At 43.2% G+C, this 21,011-nt stretch overlaps 1 protein-coding gene across 1 annotated transcript; it reads left to right on the top strand.

The window, feature by feature from the left end:
* The first annotated feature begins 2,188 nt into the window (after window positions 1-2,188).
* LOC101170411 (START domain-containing protein 10) lies at window positions 2,189-17,191 on the top strand. The gene is made up of 7 exons (XM_004086482.4): window positions 2,189-2,552; window positions 8,286-8,433; window positions 10,447-10,550; window positions 16,036-16,153; window positions 16,313-16,365; window positions 16,440-16,686; window positions 16,795-17,191. The coding sequence occupies exons 1-6, from the start codon at window positions 2,406-2,408 to the stop codon at window positions 16,653-16,655; spliced, it is 786 nt and encodes a 261-aa protein (XP_004086530.1). The 5' UTR covers window positions 2,189-2,405; the 3' UTR covers window positions 16,656-16,686; window positions 16,795-17,191.
* The last annotated feature ends 3,820 nt before the right edge of the window (window positions 17,192-21,011 follow it).

Here is a 21,011-nt window from a genome sequence, read left to right as displayed (position 1 = left end):
TCGTTCGGTTTTGGGTCACATCGTGTTAACTGAGAACGCGTCTGGGTCAGATTGAGAAACTTGACCCGGGTGGTGGCACTGACGGGTTCAAACACCTGAGGAGAATCAGCAGAGCAGTTTCAGTTTGGCTCCCCCTGCTGGTGGAAGGCAGGCTAACAGTTTGTGTTTTTCTGTCATTCTTCAGGGTTTCTGCTCAGTCTGACCCCATCCAAATTTCCCTTCTTTGACCGATTAATGTCAAAAAGTCTGCTTTACTCTAAAGGATTTTACTATTGTATCCTGTCTCCTTCTAAAGAAATAAACTTTCACGGTTTCATTCCGTAAATGATAAAGAATCCGGGCAGATGACTGTAGAGAGATCAGCACCTCTGCTGAAACAGGAATCCAGAAGGAGCATCTCTTCACCTGAAGCACCTGACTGACAGAATTCAGAGAAAACCGGAGTCTGGATGCTGAAATAATAATAAAACCTCTTACAACATAAACACACATTTCAAAGGTTTCCATGATCACTTATCCCGGAAGTAGGATTACAAGGTAAACAAAACGTCAGTTGATCTTCCCTTAGTGTCCAGCAGAGGGCGTTAACATCCACTTTGATTTCCCCAATACAACACAGAACTGTGTTCATCGCCATCATCATCGTCGTGATGAAGGAAAGGATAGAGTTTTAAAGTGAGCAGTTCCTGCATTGAGGCCTTGGACCGATCAGGAGAGGATCTCAGCGCTGGGGCGCTTTGAGGAGGAAACACTGGGAGATGATGAAGATGACATTCCTGCTGCTCTTCTTCATCCTTTTTGTGTTTGGATTGAACGAGTTACAAAATGGAAACATCTGATACTTGATCTTTCTGACACACCTGCTTTTGCTCCATCTCAACAACAGGTGTCAGGTACTGCTGCGTTTGTGTGCAGTTCGGATTTTCAGACACTCCGAGCTCAAATGAACAGATGCTGCAGTTCAGTTCCCTCACAAAAGATCTCGAATCTGCCAGCAAACTATTTAACCAATAAAGTGAAAGAAATCTCATTTAAATTCATCTATAAATTCTAACCATCCAGACTTTACTTGCAAAGAATCAAAAAAGAAATTGATGTATCCTAATCCTTTGGTCAAGAACCCCCTGAAGATGCTGTACATTTATTTTGGTCATGTCCCTTTTCCACTAAACTCTGGTCTAAAGTTTGTAGCTTCATTTAAGCCCACATACACTCGATTTCCGTCTGTGCTTAGAACATGTACTGTTTGGCCTCACCTATAGTCCATCTCATAAAAAAGAAAAATTATACAAAATTAATCTAATTTTATTTTTATGCAAATGGAAAATTCATCAATCTAAATGTTCAAATAATACCCCTCATTTCACTATATTTGTCAATGAGGTCAAACAATCCATAACCACAATCAAACATTCTGACAATAAGAAAGCCATTAAAACACTTTATGTGTGCGTCAGTTTCAATGTCTTTGTGTAAAATGTTATAATAACCCCCTGGCTTGTTCTTTTCCTATTATTGATTTGGGCTGTTTGTCTTGGATTGTTGTTTTCAATAAAGTTTTTGGAAGAAAAAAAGTTCAGTTTGCGAGGTCAGACCGGAAACCCAATTGACGTCATTCAATCTGTAGCCCTGATGTTTCATTGATCTGGAGGATAACTAATATATATATATAGATATATTCATCACTCTGTTCACACCAGTTTGAACCTGAACTGAAAAGTTCTGCTTTGGACCTCAGGAACCGGCAGAGGAGGTCGCTCCAGAGCTCCGCTGACGTCATCCAGGTACCGCTGCACCTGAACGCACCTTAGAGATGCTTGACAGAGACGACGGAGGCCGTCTATTTGTTCTAGACGGGTGATCTAAAGAGAAACTCTTTTGAGCCCTGAGAGGTTCTGAACCGGACCCTGCTTTGATCTCTGATCCAGAACCAGATTTGGATCCGATCTCGGGGAGAATTTCAGGAGTTGGTTCCAATGAGATTCTGCCTACAGATGTTAGAGGGCAAAACTGCTTTTTAAATACTTGTTATAGTTTTATCTTCATGACAACAGCATCCAACACCACAGATCTACCCCAGCCGAACGCTAAACCAAGCCACCCCAAAGCCCCGCCCCTCTGGGCGTATTGGCTCGCAGGTGTAAACACCTGAGCATCGTGAATACGCAGCGGAGTGAGCGCTCACGCCTCCCTCCTATCTCTGCGGGAGGTGGCAGATAAAAGCCGCAGCACCGGCGGCAGCTTCTCAGACCCGCTCCTGGACCTGCTCCGCATCTGGCCTACCTCCTCCTGGACTCGGACCCAGCCACAGCACCAGCACCAACCGCCGTGCCGGCAGCGCGCGGGACGCTCGCTGATGCGCAGCTGCGGTTTCCGCTTCGGAAGGACTCGTGTTTGATCTGGAGATGCCGGTTCAGATCCCGGACGACTCGGACTTCTCGTCGTTTAAGGATCAGGTTCTGAGCGAGGACGGATGGAAGAGCCGCTACAACAAGGGCGGCGTGACGGTGTGGTGCCGCGAGGAGGAGAGCAGCGCGGTGCAGAAGCTCAAGGTGAGGCCTCGCGCGCGTGCGCACTCATCTGCGGCACGCGCGGATAATTCATCCAGAAAAGCCGATTCTGGAGATTCACATGTCAGGAGCAAGGCCTTGCCCACTCTCTGTCGGATCCAGAAACATTTGATCCGGAAGTAGTTTTGATCTTTAGGTCTTAAAGTTTAAGGTTTGGTTCCTGAACATCGTCTGGGTTTCATGCTGTGTCATCTCATCCTCAGAAACATCTTACTTATTTATGGTTAAACCGGCTGAAGGTCAACTGTGTCTGAGAACTTCACAGGTCCTTAAGAAATCCAGACTCTCTGGAAATGTGACAAATAACACTTCAGAAGAGTTTAAAAAAACGTGACTACATTTAAACTAAGTCTTTTTATAGATAGATAGATAGACATGACACCAGTTGAGGAAGTCACATTGAAATCCTGAATGAGAGGTGAGGTCATCTGTTCAGAAATTCTTTCCTCTGTTGTCAGATCAGAACACGAGTTGTTTAAATGTCCACTTTAAGGTTCACTGTTGAACCTACCTGAAGCCGAATCTCTGCAAGGTGCAGTCTAGCAGAAATGCAGTTTTTCTGGTACATGTGAGGAGATCTTTGTGATTTAGAGAACATAGAATGTCAGACAGAATCTGGCTTCCTGCTGTGTTTTTGCCCTCAAGTCTTCAAGTTTGCTGTCTTTCCCACATGATCATCCAGATCAGGATTTAGTTTTCAAGGTCAAGACAGAATCTTAATTCCATGGAGACATGTCCTTTCTTTTTTAATTTCTTTTTTATTTTATTATTTTTGACGTGTTCTGTTCCTCATTCACTCTAATCTGAACATGAACCTCCTAAAAGACCGCGAGACCTTCTGGAGGAGGTGACTGTACGGCGTAAGCATACACAAAGGTCACAGAGCTGTGAGGCGGTTCTGGAGCTGCATGCGGTCCGGTTCCGTCTGGAGCTTGGTTCTGCCAGCAGAATCTTTTGTTGTGGCTGAAAGGTTGCAGCTCATCTGTCATCACCACGTCAGTTCAGGCTCAGGCGAGCTGCCCTGCTCCCAGAGTCAATATTTGATGAGAGGGAGGCTGCAGTGCATGCTGGGAGGCTGCTGCCGCTGGTTTCAGACGCTCGTCTCTGATTTCTGGTTCTGGGGGTGTAGCTGCTTGGTGAGCAGAAGTCTGTAATGATCTTCCTGTTTGGGAAATGTACAGGAACCTGTTTCAGCAAGGAAACCATGAACTTTGCTCAAAGGCTCTTAGGCAGACTTTAGTGAACATCTTTTTTTATTGTTTTACTCATCAGGAGACTCACTCATCATAACATCATATCACTTGGCTGAGGTACCTACTAAAGCTCAGCTGGTGTCTGTGTGGTCTCCTGGAGGGGTTGTCGGTTCACTTTGTCTGTTTCTGGTTACTTTTATTTTGAAGAAAACAAGCTTCTGGTTCTTGTTCATTCTCTACTTCTTCTGTCTGATCACTTGTTAAGACCTGCGATAGGCTGAACTAGACCGCACAGCTAAAGTTGAAACACCGCTCTGACAACAACGGTAGGATGTAGGCCTGCACAATATACTGCAAATTTATCGTTATCGCGACATCAAGCTGTGCAATATGCATACCGCAAAAGACGGCGAAAATCGCAATAAATGGTTACCTTGACCCTTGTGCTATCCTAGGCACTTTAACATTGGGAGTGGGGTCATCTAGACCCACTAGACAGTGCTCTGAACCTTTTTTCTTCAATGATTTATGATCTTCACTGGTGTCCATGGATTACATGAAATCTTTCCACCTTTATCCACCTTTGTCATGGTAGGGAGAACACGTCAATGGAAGGGGGGGGGGGGGGTCATTTAAGATAGCACAAGGGTTAAATGTGCTAAAACAAACTCATGGCAGCTTGAAATATTGAATAAAGGAAATAAATCCCTTTATGCATTTAACCAATTGGAAGGACCCGTTTATGTTGTTGATCAATCAAATGAGCCCTTTTATGTTTGATGTTTGCCTCATACGTCGACAAGGGTCATTTGGAGGATAATTTTTATACTGTTGCATTGAAATGGAAATGATGTTTTTGGTTGGTTTGATATTTGTTTATATACCGCAAATTATATCGTTATCGCAATATTTATCACCAATATCGCATATCGCGAGTTTTCCTCATATCGTGCAGCCCTAGTAGGATGCTACATTAGCTCCAGCTGTAGTCAGAGGTTTAGTACTGCCACCTAGTGTTTGTTGGTGTTAAAGCCTTGATGGAACAGGCGTCTCAAGAGAGAGAACCTTGCAGCCCGCTGAGGTGGTTTCACTTTACTTAAAGGAAGTTTTTCATGGTTTTGAGTTAAATGATTTGAGTTCCTTATTTCGTTTAACTCGTTGGTGTTTTTTAGCCAGAAAGGTGGCAGTGTAAATGATTGCGGTGACAGGAGAATAGAGAAGAGTTCTGTAAAGAAAAAACGTATAAACTTTAAAGCAGCAACACTAAATGGCGTGATACTGCCTCCACCTAAAAGGGGGAGTGAGCAGCAATGCTGCCCCCGTCTCCATTTAGTTTAGTGTCTCACCCGTCCTTATCTGGAAGATCCAAAGACTAGGGTAACCCAAAAGTCACACACTTCCAACAGCTGCTCATTTGGGGGCGCTATTGCCTGAACTGAGCATATCCTAAGAGAACTTTTTTTTCTTTTTTTTTTTTCTTAAGTCAGATGTGACGTTTTTCAGTTCAGGCTTCAAAGAAGGCAAAAACTCTGATACCTGTTCAGTTGATCCATTAAAAATCCTCAACACAGCTCAAGCATGAGGTTAAACCCATTATTCCAATACTGGGAGGCACCAGCCTCCACAGCATCTTCTCGTGTCACTTTTCTACTGCTCTGGGCCCCAAACGTTGCTGGATGAAGGCAAAACGGGAGTAGGAGACTAAACCTTTATTTGTTCAGCACTTTTAAAGGAGTGACTGACAAAGTGCTTCACATGGGTTAAAACGAGACAAAACCAAAGAAGTAATACCAGCCGGTTATAGCAGGTAAAATGAAAGGTAAATAAAAGCTGGCTAAAACATAAAAACGTCAGCTAAAGTTTCCTAACTTGACTTTGAAAACACTTGACTGCCTGAAAGACACGGTCTCCTCTAGTTTTAAAACAAACATTTGGTACGCTTAAAAGATTTAAAGTGTGTGTAGACGTTCTTGGGGGTGGAGTCTGAACAGAAATGTCCTCTGAAACCAGTTTGGGTGTGAAGGTCAGTGTAAACGAGTGTCTTCCCCTACTTTGGAGGATCTCTGTGAACAGATTACATTTAAAGACAGGAAGTGCTCTCTTAAATTACAGGAAGTCTGTTGTGGACAACTGTGAGTCTTTGCTCTGATGGTGGTGATGATGAAGCCATTTCTAAATAATTTAGGTTGTTTTTCTGAAGCAGTGAGATGTTTCTTCTGAACCATGAATAATTAAAGAGGGGAGGAAACCTCTCCCGTGTTTACCTGCTGCTCACAGAAACAAAGACTCAAGCGGACCATCGTCAGCAAACGTGATGAACTTCAGACAAACCTGCAGCTCCAAAGCTCTCTGTGAGGAGCTTCAGTCTGGAACCTGTTTGGAGCTCTGGAGATTACGCTCTTCTGATCACATTACACTTTCAAGTCTGATTCAACACGGTCAGTAATTTTTGATGGAGGATCATGGGACATGATATGAGGAGGTCTTTGGGTATGATAGGAACATCGTCCACACAGGACTTTCCTCTTGTGGGCCTTTGTCCCGCTGGTCTGTCTTTGGGGATGATCTGAATCTCCTCTGAGAGATGATGAGGCGTGAATGATTGATGATGCAGTAGAGTGGTGCTGATTGAGTTACATGGAACGTTTTCCTGCGCTGACCCTCGCCGTATCTGATGTCCGCGACGCAGCTGAGCCTGATGCTGCCGAAGCGTTACAGCAATGGAAAAAAAAATGACGTACCGCCGTGAGCGCAGTCTCACTTGCCGTGTGTGTAGCTGAGACGGACACCCACTGAAACGTCACCTCACTCCAAGAGCTGCAGGATTATGTTCTGCTGTAGCTGATACAAGTTTAAACAGAAACTTTCTCTGAGATCAGAAAAGGTGTTGACCTTTAACCTCAGCACCTGAGGAACCACTGCAACCGCAGACTCTGTCTATGGACACACCAGGCATGTGAGGCTAACTCTGCATTCTTGAATGCAGGTTTAGCCCATGGTGTTCACACTGGACAAGCAGCTTTTTCCTTCTTCTATTGTTTACTAGCGCATGAGCGCCACCTACAGATAGAAAAGGTTTGGTGCGAAATTGTCAAGGTGGTGGAACTCTCTTGAATCTTGCTCCAGGCTTTTTATTTCACAGCGCTTTTCCGATAAATGAAAGACTTGGTGTCATAATTCCGGTCGGGCCCAAATGTCTCCTCCAGTTTGCAAACAGTTAAAACTTCCGTGTTTTTAAAAAGGATGCCATCCATACGTCACTACTAGATCCAAGTCTCTGATTGGTCAAAGTTAAACCTGGTCTAACTTTCAATGCACGTTGTGGAGCCCCAGAGTGGTCATAAAAACGCATGAACACGAGAGTTTTGAATGTGGAAGCCCGAAACGCGCATTTGGACACGTTAACGTAGCCTGGATAGGCGTGTTGCTGAGGGCGGTGTGAATGTAGCATCAGACTGTGCAAACCTCAGGTGGCGAGTGAATGCGACACAAGGGTTACTGAGGGAAGGGAAGTTCATAGAACTAAATCTGTACAAACTTCTTTAACAAAGTTGGATTGGACTCAGCTAAAATTACTTAAAGCACAGTGGTGGAAGACTTATGATGTGGCCCACAAGCTGTCCTACAGTATTCTAAAGATTCAATGAAAATTTATGAGTAACATAACATCTGATAGTGTTTTCTCCAGATGTGGTTATGTGAAGATGACTAGTTGGTTGTCATGGCAACTGTGGATGAGCACTCAAACATGATTCTGTTTGTGAAACTTTCCAGAAAAACTGTTCAAGTGTTCAGGTCCATCTGGAATGTTGTTGTGTCCTGAAATGAAGGATTTTGGATGAAAGCTGATGTGAAAAGCATCACAACTATGTCTCTGGTGTTAAAATGTTATCAGTTCAATTTATCTTTTTATCTTTACTCATAATTCTATAAACGTTTTTCTGCAAGCAAATTATCAAAATATTATGTAGAATTTTCTTCTGTTTAAGTATAAATTCATTTTTTTTATTATTTGAAAGCTCAATTATTGTTTATTTTTATGAAACCAACTGTGTAAAACAAAAAAAAGTGGTTTTGGAATGTAAATGTAAATAGAATCATATTGAACCTTAATTGAGTGATTCTAAATTCAGATTCAATAGGATTCTATTTGTCAGAGAGAGCGTCCCACACTGCAGTCTTTACATTCACCGGATCTTTTCTCCGTCTGGCAGAGCTTGTTCAGCCCGTTCACAGATTTTCTTTAAGCAAATAAATTGGTCAACAAGGCAAGAAAAGTGGTCTTACCAAGAACTGTTGTTTTAAGAAAAAAGATCTTGTCACTAAGACGTATTGAAAAACAAAAGACAGAAAATAAGACCAATTTCTCGTTATGAGTTTCCGTTTTGGCTGTGCAGGCTGGGACTCAGACCAGCAGGTGCTTCACGCACATGAGCTTCACAAATGCCCCCAGGCCGGGATGAAGCTCTGCATCCTCCCCCATGTTCGGCTGATCATCTGCTCTCCTCTTCCTCCACCTCAGATGAGAATCGTCTGCAAAGACCTGCCGGCGGAGACGCTGTACGACGTCCTCCATGACATCAACTACCGCAAGAAGTGGGATTCAAACATGATCGAGACGTACGACATCGGTAGACTGACGGTCAACGCCGACGTGGGATATTACTCCTGTAAGTCCTGCAGCCGGCTCACACTCATGCTGACATCATCCTGAAGAAGCCTGCAGCGATTCTTTGTATTGAAATATAAATTAATGTCATATTAAGTAGGTTTCAAAAAAAGGAATCGATGCTAGAGAGCATAACACTAAACTTCTCTGGTGACTAAATTAGCATACGGCTCAGGAAGTTGGCCTTTCTAAATAAGGAAGTTGTGTTCTAAAAGTGTGTTGAATTGTTCTCTGGGTTTATCATGTTAAAATTTAGGGAAACTCTCACAGAAGAAATGAACTCTAATCTTATTTAAACATTTTTTTAATAGTTTACCTCACTGAACATCGTGATCAAACACATTTTGAAAATGCAAAGGTTAAAAATGAAGGATGTGATGGAAGTAAAACTGTTCTTTATGCGTATAAAAGAAAAAACTTTTGAGAATCGTCCAAAGGTTGTTTACAAAAAGAGATGAAGCTTTACCATTAAAGATTAGGTTTAGATATGCAAGAAACCAAACTGAAGTCATCAGTATGTCTATATTAAACAAGAATTTAAAGGCTGTGAGAATTGGGGACCAAAACAAGACATTGTGTATCTAAGGCTAAAACATGATTGAAGGATGTCTTTTAAAATTTTTCTTTAGCACCTTTAGAGGGGTTTTCCCTTTAACTTCCAGATTGAAGCTTGTTTGAAAATACAACTGGAGTAACTGGAGCCAGGTTAGTTAACCTAACCCTAACCAAGCCAATATTTAGGGACTTGTTACACAACCAAGTCAGCCTCCATTCTTCTCACTTTTGACCCTTAAACCTCTAACACCAGAAATGTCACTGGTGACAAATGTCGTTGGTGACAAACGCCACGCGTTCTTTGGCATACCGTAACAGATCAACGTAAATCAGCTGATTATGACACGAAGAAAAGCGGCTTTTCATGTCAGCTTTGCACCGACATGCAGGACAACACTAACATAGTGTTGCACTTCCGCTGCTTTGCTCCGCTTCAGAATCCGCTGGGATTACATTAATTGCGTAACTGGTTGGGTTACTGTAGTCCAAAGAATGGAAACGCTGGACATCACATTAAGCGAGAAACATCTCGACATCCTGTTTGCTTGTTCTGTGGATGGGGATTTCCTGCTGAAACGCAGGCCTGACAGTCGTTCCTCAAGCTGATGGGATCCAGATCAGGTCTGTCTTGTCCACACAGCTGAAAAGTAGCTGCAGAAGGTTTTTATAGAAACAAACAGGTCAGGTGACCTCTGTCTCCCTATTAGAGTTCTTAGTCTTGGTTAATTTTGCTCAGATTCAAAGTGTATCAGCTCTCCAGATGTAGCAGTTTTATTTAGAAGTATGCACTTTTGATCAGCTGCCGTTCTCTGGGAGCATCACAGCCTTTGATCCTCACTTTTCCTCACATTTGTCTGAGAAAACTCCTTTTTCTTCAAACGTCTTCTTTTATTTTATTTTATTTTGCTTCTTCTGAGTGACCCTGACCCTGGTTATCCACCATGCTGGCTGTTTTCCAGCTCTCCCTGCACTTCTAGCTTCTGATCACCTGGATCAGGTGTGTTCCTTCAATTAGACTGAGGAGATACCCGAGTCAGCTAATCAGGAGAAAGCCGCGTAGAGGGATCAGGGAAACAAGCAGGGTGGTAGATCTCTGGGACCAGGGACAGGCCACCCTGCAGTAGACCCTTACATCTGAACTGAGTCAGATGTAAAGGTTGGGTTTGCAACTCTCAGAGTGACCCGTTTTTCTTTCCTGGTTAGTTTGCTTAACGTCTACAAAATCTGAGGGAAATGTGTGAACTTTGATCTCTGTATGAACGCCTATACTTTGGTTCTATGAGTCTAAAGTCATGACTTCCTCTGTGAATATTCCAGTCATCTGTTATCCAATCATCAGTAGTTACTGGAAAGAAACCACTCAGCTGTTGCTGCTAAGGATAAATCTACAAGCTGCTTAATGTAATTATTCTTTTTAAACAAGTATCTTGTTTGTGTGCGTGTGTGTGCATGTTTGAAGGGAGATGTCCGAGTCCTCTGAAGAACCGGGATTTCGTCACCATGAGATCTTGGCTTCCACTAGGCAACGACTACCTGATCATCAACTTCTCTGTCAAACACCCGGTGAGTTCAGACGGAGAGCGCGCCAGGTTATTCGATCACCACTGATGCAGCTTTATTTTTATTTATAAGACGTTTTGAGCATGAACCTGTTTTGTTGCATTGAGTTGAATGTCTTTGATCATTGCTGCAGTTGTAGCTTTCGGATGTGAATAATCAACTGAACCAAAAAAAAATGCTGTGTACTCCAACAAGTTTCCTTTTTAATGTTAACATATTATTATAATTTTAACATAACACATTCTGATGGTAAACATTTATTTAGATCCATGTTAAAATGTTCTGCTTCCAAAAATCTCATCTACTTTTTAAAGGTCAAAACTGGGTTGAGTCTTGATCTTTAATGCATATTTGTGTTTTTATAATCTAAATGTCTTTCACTCACAGATTGTTGGTGGACTGGATCTGTGTTTCTGTGCTAGCTGAAGCTCTGTCATTCATGTTTAACAGGATTGTTTGCAGCTTGTGACTCAGTAAGAGTTGGAGTCTGCGCACTCACAAACTTGTGACTGTTCAAAGAAAAATATGTCTTTTATATAAAGAAACTTTTCATTTTTATTTTTTTTTAAGAAGTATCAACAGTTTTAATTCCTGTAGTCATGAAGTCAATCAGGTTCCAGTGTTTTTGTAAAACTAGATTGAAACTTGATCGGACTGTTCATTCAAATATTCAGTGTTAAATTAAATGACCTTATATACACACACACACACACACATGCCGAACACAGGCACCAACCTATAACCACTAGGGGCAACATGGGGTTCAGTGTCTTGCCCATGGACACTTAGGCTACGTTCACACTGCAGGCTGAAAAGACCCAATTCCGAATTTTTTGCCCCTAAGCGGCCCAATTCCGATCTTTTCATGACAGTCTGAATGACACAGATCCGATCTTTTCAATTGCGACCCAGGCCCCGTGGGTTTGACGTCCTGATTCCGAATTGTAGCCGTTCTTTTCAATTGCGACCGCCGTCTGACCGGCCAGGCGACTTGATTCCGAATCGTACGTCATCGACACGCAACAAACGTCATCATTTTGCGTTAAAGTAGGCGGGAACGAGAACGTAAACATTAACCATGGTGGACGATGCTGCTGAGATCAGTCAGTGGAAGGGAAGCGAGGTCACTGATTGGATTAATATTTGGGGTGATCGCTCTTTTCAGGCCAAACTCCAGGGCTCTTATTGCAACTGGGCGGTTTTTGAAAAAATTTCCAGATAAATGGAAGAGCGTGGTGTTGAACCTTTACAGCTATAACTTTTTTTTCTTTCTCCCCTTTGACCGTGCTCAGAAGCGCGGGGGACCCGAGGCGATCCTCCTCCTCCTCTCTGTTCTGATCCTTAGATTCTCCAGAGCGGGTTAATAAAGAGTCCATAGCATTTATTTTGGGGGAAACCTTCTTTTATTACCGTCCTCCGTAACACACAACATGAATGCGCGCCCACACTGCCCCCCCCCCCCCCTATTCTCTATCGCGGCACGCGCTTGCACACACACACGGGGCGCGCGGTCCCAACACATACACATTCCTCTTCCACTACAGTGGGTACAGACGATCCCGACTCCAATGCCTTCTTAAAATGAGAAGATTGTAATTGTGCTGCTCCTTCGTGAAAATAAATTTAATATTACAAAAAGAGCTCCGCTTTTAACAGCACTGTTGTTGACATCCATTGTTAACGTTTGCTCCGCAAACAACAAGTGACGTCATTCACCGTTGAGTATTCTTCTGGCTTCTGCGCATGCGGGTCTCGTTTGGGTCGTGTCACGGTCACACTGGAGATCACAAAAGTTCGGATTTACTTGGAAATGTGAACGGTCTAGCAAACAATTCGGATTTTTTCAAAAAATCCGAATTGAGCATTAAGTGTGAACGTAGCCTTAAGGCTGGAACAAGCTAGAAGCTGTTTGTTTTTTGGGGGGGCGTGTATGATGGGGACAGTGTGTGTGCGCGCGCGCGCGTGCTTGCGTGTGTGTGCGTGTAACTTAAGGAGAGGAGAGCGGGTGTGAGCGCGGAGCGGGGGACTGTCGGAGAACCGTAAATTAAAAATAAGGTGTCTCGCCCAAAAGTTTTGGAGTCTTTCTTAGCCCATTGGAGGCTGAGGGTTCAGAACGGAAAAGAGAACCCCGAGGAATTCTCCCGTGTGTCATTGCTCAGGAAAGGTTCAACACTTGGATCAAACTGTTAGTACAGCACAACGTCTGCAAACACTTCCTCATTCAAAACTCAGAGAGAGCACATAAGCCGGCCGACCAGCCCTCCTTCTTTTCCTCCCCCGTGCATCCCGTCTGGAGCGCCCAAGGCAACGCCTCCTTCCGTCGCCGCCTTGCCTCCATGACAACCGCAGTCACAAAAGTCCAAAGGATGTCCGTGGAAGGCGGAAATGCTGCTACGTAGTCCTCAGAACGTCTACGTTTGACAGTTTCAGCATTGTATAGTGTAAATGCAAAAATCAGATACGGGTCACTTTTAAAAGATGATGTAAGCGGGTCGTCAAAAAAATCGGATATAGTCAGAAAATCGGATATGGGCATCAAGACCTGCAGTGTAAAGCTGGCCTTTGACACATGAGCATGGAACCTTTCAATCAAAGGTCTGCCACTCTAACCCTGTTACGGCCACCTGTAGTCATTAAAGAAAAGTCTGTTTAATGACGGACCCTAGTTGAGCTAATTTGGGTAAAAAGGTGGTTTTTAAAAACTAAATGAACTTGGAAAGATTTGCCAAATGAAAATAAATGAGCGTAATGATGGAGCCAGCCAAAAACCTGGTTTATCAGAACGCAGCTGTAGTCATTTTCATGTTGGCGCGGCTTTTCTTTTCACTGCTGTTGTTATAGTTGGTTTGGAATCAAACATGTAGATTCCAGTTTAAATAAGAAACACTTTGCTTTTCTTTCCTCTAAAGAACACTAAAGAGGACTCCAATTCATGAATGAATAGGGGTATAATTAATATAATAATTTAATTTTACTTGTTTGATATTGGTGACTGATTTATCTCTAAGAGAAATAAAAACCACTAATAAATGTTAAAATCTTGTTGTCCAGACAAAGACTGTTAAAGTCCCTTTTGTTTCCAGTGCTCTTTTAATTAGAATTATGACTTTCAGCCAAACCCAAAAAACCTCTTGTTTTCAATGACATAGTTTCTGCAGAGCAGCAGGAGTTCATCAGGAATTGTGGGAATCCTGTCGGCTGCGGTGTTGGGGGTTCAGTCGGCCGGGGGGGTTACTGCGTGGCGACGGGGGGTGGGGGGCAACCAGGAGATTGTGAGCATGGGTGGGATGGACCTGGGGGCTGGCTCGCTGGGATCCTCTGAAGCTCTCCCTCCCCATCAGAGTGGGGAGGGCAGTGGAGGGGTTTGGGAGGAGGGGTCAGAGAAATATGGTGGGTGAGGAGGGTTGTAGAAGGTAGGGTTATGGGGGGGGGGCTGTGGATACGTGGTGATCACTGGGTTGCTCGGGTCGGGTGCCGGGGCTGGCCTGCGGAGACGGGGCGCTGGTTGGGTGGTGGGCGGCTTATGGGTTCTTGGGGCCCTGGCCTCGTCCTTGGCCCGTGTCTCGGTGTCCGGCGCCCGGTGGCCCCCATGGCTGCCGCCTGGTACGGCTAAGCGCTCCTGTCCTGTGGCCTGGGGGCCGGAAACCGGGTTCGCCTATGCCTCTGGGCGTTGGGGGGGCCCCTTTAGGGGGGCCTTCTTTGCGCCTGGCTGGGTGGGTGGGCGGTCCCCTCTTTCCCCCCCCTCCAGGGCTGCAGCGCCCCCTGCTGATGCCGGGGGCGCTCCTGGCCTGGGGGTCTCTCCTCCCCTCTCCTGGTCTGACATGTCGGGCTGGGTAGGATCTGGTTCTCCTTATGAACACACGGTTCACTTCAGCAGCATGCATGTATCTCCACCCCCACGTGCACGTGCACACTGCCACACTGTTCCCTGTCTGCTTCATCCCTCCTCCTTACCCACAGTGTATTGATGGACAGATATTTTCCACTCATCTTAGTGTCAGAATTTCACCTTTGTTGTAATATTTGTCTTTCCAGCAGATCTGGAATAATTGTTACAGCTTAAAATAACTTATTCAAATCAGTACTTGTATCCCCCACTTTCTCACCTCTCTTCCACCCCCCCCCCTCTCACATTCGTCCCCTCTCCCTCCCCACACACTAAATGTAACAAATAAATAAAAAATAATACAACAAAAAGGGGTTTATACAAATCTACACTCTGGTTTCTCGAAGTTCTATAACCTCTTTTTTGTGATAGTAAAACCTGTCCAACACAAATGGCCTTCAGCTCTAAACTGTTTGCTCACCTGTTGGACAGAACAAGTTAAGAAGAAAAAAAATTCATCTGAGTTGGGGGCGGGACCGTTGCACCTGTTGCTGAAAACCTGGAGCAAACCTTGTGGCCGCTCAACATCACCATCTTTTTTTGTTCAGACTGCATTTTTTACGTCTTCTCCTGATTCACAGCAATTTGAATAAAGAAATAATCAGAAACTTCTTTTTAATATTAATTTTGATTGTGCTCTTTAAAGAGAGATTCCACAATAAAATGATAAAGATCCAATAAAAACAGTTTTTTTGAAAACATGTTATTTTACCATTTTTCTGATTGTGGAGGACAAGTTTAAAGAAATTTGAGCTTAAAACTGAATTTCTGGGCATTTCTTTATTTAAGCTGTTGTGAATCAGGAGCAGATAAAAAATGCTGTTTGAAAAAAGATTGTAGCAGTGACAATGAAGCCACGACGGCAGGTCACACGCTCCCTGATCTGCTCCATTCTGATGCATCCACTGTCAAATGGATCCATGAACGTCTTTGTTTTCCTCGTCTGAGCTGGAATCTGGATCTAAACTGTACAGCTGGATAGATCCAATAATGATCACCATTTTTATTCCGCTTAGTTATAAGCTAGCAGGAGAGTGTGTAAACAGAGAGCTCTCAGCAACATGGACTGAAGTGGGGGTGGGGTTGTGCCGTGCCCCACCCAAATCTTGGAGGCAAATGTTTAATGAACTCTCACTGCTCTGCAGAAACTATGTCCTTGAACACAACAAAGGCTTTTGATTTTTGGCTAAAAACAGCACAATCATTTAAAAGACCACTGGGAACACTTTCACAAGATCACATGATGATCGGAGTGGGTCTTTATGTTCTGATTTATTTATTTTACTAAAGCAAACTGCCTTTCTAAAAATTAAAGTTCTGAAATCAAGTGTGTGGTCAGTGACATGTTGAATCCTAGAAGCTCATGTAATTAATGCAGTTAAACTTTCAATAGTTGCCCAGCACTAATTGAGACAAAAAAACTCTAAAAGGAAAAAAAGCTAGCAAAGCAAAACTAAATGAGGAATAGATCCTTAGTGTCAGAATCTCAGATTGTTCTGAACTGTTTTGGTTTTACGGTGATAAACACGGATATTTGTTGGGTGTGGTCTGAGCAGAGAATGGTGAGGCAGCATTGTCTGTTTTCTTTGTCTGTTTCCATAGAAACATCCTCCTAGGAAGGACTATGTCAGAGCGGTTTCTCTGCAGACTGGATACCTGATCCAGTCTAATGGAGCCACCGGCTCCACCCTCTACTACCTGACCCAGGTGGACCCTCGAGGTAAGGCACCAACCTAATTTTTAAAGTATTTTAAAAGTCACAATGTTGCATTTTAGAATTTGTCAGTTAAATATTCCATTTTAAAATAACTTTTGCTCTTCTCTCTTTTTTTCTGTGCTTTATGGTCACCCCCCACCTCTGCCTTTCATGGGTCTCCAGGCTCTTTACCAAAGTGGGTGGTGAACAGAGTCTCTCAGTTTGTGGCTCCTAAGGTGAGGTCAGGTGTTTCATCTCAGTCAGGGTTTTGTGTCTGTCAAATGCCATCTTACCATCTCTGTGCTCTCAGGCCATGAAAAAGATCTACAAGGCCGCTCTGAAGTATCCGGAGTGGAAACGAAAACACAACCCGGCGCTGAAGCCGTGGATGTTTCCGGAGCAGAACGCGCTGCCGCCCATCAACCCGGCAGAACTGACCCTGCAGCGCGCCGACTCTCTGGAGAACATCGATGAAAGCGGCCTGAGCGAGGAGAAGACGCACCACAGCGACGACGAGGACAGTTAGACGTCTAAGTCGGACTCACCGTTTGTCCAAGGTAAACAGAGGGAAAGTGGGACTGCCAGCAAACGCCTCACGCCAGTCCTGCTCTTCAGCAGGCGTTCAGTCTGAATCCTCCTTTCATCTAATCATTTTGTCTCCTCAGACGGTTGCACACCATCCAGATCAATGAGGTTCTGCTCCTCACTGCTGACCCAGGAGGTCTGAGGAGGTTCTGAGGGATCCTGTGATCCTATTGTTCACCCAATCAGGAGGATATCCTCAATGTGAAATGCAATAAGAGAAAAACCAGCAGAAAAAGTCTGTAGATGAATATTGAATTTATGTCATATTTTGAGGAATAAATGCTCAGAATAGCAACAATCCTCTAAAATTGTTCTGGAATTTAAAGATTTTTAGTTTATGTTTAGTGGGTAAAATGAGCCGATTTGAACCATAAATAAGGACAAAGTCTCCAGTGAAACTCAACCTAACACTTTTATACTGTTTCTTTCTTCCTCAGTGTGACAGTTGATCAATAAAGTTCCAGTGACTTGAACTGATTGAAAGTTTGGTCCATTTGTTTGTCCTCCTGAATCTTCAGCTCTCAAATTTAGTTTAAACTTCGGTTCCTGATGAGAGGCCAACACTTCAAAGCCACAGAGCGGGAAAAATATTTTAAAAATTCCCCTTTTTACTCAGAGGCAGCAACCTGAACGATGTCAAAACGATGACAAAATATGACTGAGAACGGCACAGGAGATGAGTGTTAACTAAAACAAACTGCACTAACGGCCAGTGAGAATACGCTGCATGTTAAAGCTAACTGCCATGAACTAACCAAGTAGTTTACCAAAATGTGAAGACTTGAAAAAAGTTGCTAAACTTTCAAGTTACTTGACGAAGTTGAATAAAGCTAAAGTAAGCTTAAAAAAATGTCTATTGGAAAAAGCAGTCAAGTTAAATTGCTCAATTGCAGAACCGCTCCTAAATCGACAAAGTCCTCATTTGTGGGAGCCCTCCAAAAGCCCCAATAACTGCAATAAAAATGTATTACATGAGCTCCCAAAGTCTGAAATCCAGAAAGATCTGTTTACATTTCATTGCAGATTACAAAAGGTGAACAGTTTAGGAATTTCATACATTGTTCTGTTTTGCTTCATATGTTCCTTTAAGTCTTTGGAATTTTGAATACAGCAAAAACAATGTATTAGTGTCATCTTTATTCAGAAATCTTGTAATAATGTATTTCTGAAGTGGATCCCAGGAAGAATAGTTGCTACATTGACAAACGCCAACAGGGTTTCTTAAATAAACATAAAAAAAAAAAAAAAGGCAGAGTTGGATGCCAGGAATATATAATTTCAATCATTATGAAAAAGATGCAAAACTGTAAATGTATAAAACAAAATAAGAAGGGTTTAGATTAATATTTCTTCGAAGTAAAAAGAAAGTGATTTAATGTGAACACTGACCTTTAGTCTTAGTCTATTACACCATTTTTCTAAAGTATTTTTGTCTTACCAATCAGCTCTTCAGTTCCCGTTACTCTTCTAATAAAAAAACAAAAAAAACCCTTCTGTTTGTCAATGCTAATCTGAAGGAAGAAGTTTGACAATATCCAGGATTTTAGCTTCTCTAGACAATAGCAAAGGGTGTCTAATTGACCACAGGCTTGTATAGAGCTGAGGATCATTCAACATTATATAGGCCCGTGATCCTACCCAAAACAGAGAGAGCATGTAAAGGGAGAACAGCAGAGGTCTAATGGAACTCGCGTGACGTGGAAACTGTCAGTCAGATCTATGATCACCATGGGAACAACGCAACCACTCCCGTCCAGATAAGACCTGACCCAACAAAGGACTTTACCTGATAAGTCAAACCAACTTTACCAGCCTGTCAAGAAGGATCTCATGTCTATGGTTGCAAAGGCTGCATTTAGATGAAACGGCACTATTGATAATGCTTTTGCTGAGTCAGCATTGATATGGATGTCATCACTTTCAGAAGTGCAGTTTCAGTGCTGTGCTGCTCTCCAAAGGTGGACTGAAAATTGTCAAAGCGGCTGTATGTAGCCCTATTTAGAGGAAAGGTTTATTTGGAAAATTAGGGAGCCGGTTTAGCTCGTGCTGGTTTGCGGCGCCTTCCGTCCGTGCTCCCTGTTACCTTCTCTACCTCTGTGCCGGTCCCAAGCCCGGTTTGAGAAGGTTGCGTCAGGAAGGGCATCCGGCGTAAAACATTGCCAAGTTTACCATGCGACTTGTTCGCTGTGGCGACCCCTGATGGGAGAAGCCGAAAGAGTTTGTTGTTTATTTGGAAAATTAGCCCATAAGGACATTTTTCACAATCCATTTTCAGAAACTTCTCCATCCCTTTTTGGGTCACAGGGTTGCTGGAGCATAACCTGGCTACTATTGGGTAAAGGCAGGCTATTCACTAATCAGGTCACCAGTATGCTGCAGGGACACACACACTAACATGCACTCCTAGGGATAATTTTAATTAGTTAAATAATGATGCATTTTTTTGGACTGTTATGATGCACCAGGAGAACATGCAGACTCCACACAGAAAAGTCCCAGCTATGATTTGAGTCAGGGCCTTCAAACTGTGAGGTGAGGGTGCTAACCACTACACCACCATCCAGCCCATTTTGCACAATGATAATGTTTCAGATTCATGATTTATTGTGAAGCGTGTATTTTTGAGGACAAACTATGACCTTTAACCTGCTTATAGATCCTAGGTCCAGATGTATGGTCTTCTACTCGTGAAGACTCCCTCCAGAGTTTGACATTGAAGTGTCTCAGCTGTGGATCTTGTAAAAGTTCACAGATTTCTCTGTCGAGACAAGAAAAACAGAAACTAGAATAACCGGACTTGCAGCTGAGTGGGAGTCTCATCTGATCTCTGTCTGTCTGTAGGCCTGATGTTGATCAGTCCCTAAACAAAACCATGTTTGCAAGATGCAGGTGAGTGCAATGGACCACATGGTGGCGCTGTTATTAGCCTTGTGTCAATCTCTGATGAATCTATGCAGTGTATAGAGTCTTTTGCTGACCGCCTGAGTAGATCCTGACTGGAATGAAGCTCGAAGTTTCTGATGAAGGTTTAGCGCGCTCATCCTGCTCCCACAAGGAAAACGTTACGAGGGACCGTTTCCTTCGTTATTGCCAAAGAATGCAGTGGTAGTCCGGACCCTTGCCCCTGTATTGTCTCAGGCGCTTCCTGTTTCCTGACTGCTCAGCTCTGATTGCAGTTGGAGCAGCGAGGAGGAAACTCCACCACCGTCCAGCTTGTTGCTGCGGAGCGGACGGGACACCACGTCCAGCAGGACTTCCTCCATCCGCCTCTGAAGGACTCACACTCAACATAAGGAAGAAGCACTTATCTATTGGTCTCAAACCTGCTCCAAGGAGCTCTGATAAAACTGTTGGTCATCCTCTTCAACATCAGACAGTCAAGGTCTCATTGGGGGACTCACCAGCAGTCTGTTTGTTTCAGTGTCTTTGGGTTTCAGGTAAGGCAGCAGCTTGGACACCAGCAGGCCACAGCACGGGGAACCCATCTGAACTGTTTTTTATACATGTTAGAAGAGCAATGTTTGTTTTTTCTTACCATTGTGACTTGTAAGCAATAAATTGTTGTAATGGAATTTCAGTCTACTTCTTTTTATTTAATAGAGCTTGTTAATAGAACTACTTGTTTCAAGGTTTTAACATCTCTTTTCATGATTCCTTTCATGTATTTGCTGCATGGACAAATGCTTTTCTGAATGAAGTTTAGTGTTTACATTATATAATTACACTGAAGATTTCTGACTGCACTTGCAGCAGTTCTGAACATCCAACCCGAAAAGTAATTGTGTATGCTGGACCTCTGAGTCAAGTTTACATCAGTCATTTAAAAGCCATTCATTCAAACCACATCTGAAGTTTGCAGATGGTATTGCAACAAGTGGAGAGGTATTGTATCTAGTATCTGTGGAATAAAAAAGTATGAAGAAAAACCCAAAGAACTGATGAAATTTGATGGGAAACTACAGCAGAAAACACACCAGAGTTCCTTTTCTGTCTGCTAAGACCTCCTTTAATAAACCACAGATCTGGGTTAGTATTTGATTTAAGATAAGATAAGATGGGACTTTATTGATCCCCGGAGGGAAATTCAGTTGTCACAGCAGCCAAAGCAAGAAATATAGCAATTAGAAAAAAACAGAAAACAAAGTAGCAATGAGTAAGAATAAAATAGTAATAATAGAAAGTGGAAGTAAAAGTACACGTCATGAATAACATGTTAAATAATTCAATAAATAACAGCAGCGGTTTCAGCAGTCCTATAATCATTTTATAAGACTATCATGCAGGCTCTCTTTGTCCA

This window comes from Oryzias latipes, chromosome 10, assembly GCF_002234675.1.
Source record: "Oryzias latipes chromosome 10, ASM223467v1".
Taxonomy (NCBI): domain Eukaryota; kingdom Metazoa; phylum Chordata; class Actinopteri; order Beloniformes; family Adrianichthyidae; genus Oryzias; species Oryzias latipes.
The sequence above is the reverse complement of the archived record's forward strand: the minus strand, read 5'-3'. Positions and strand labels throughout refer to the sequence as shown.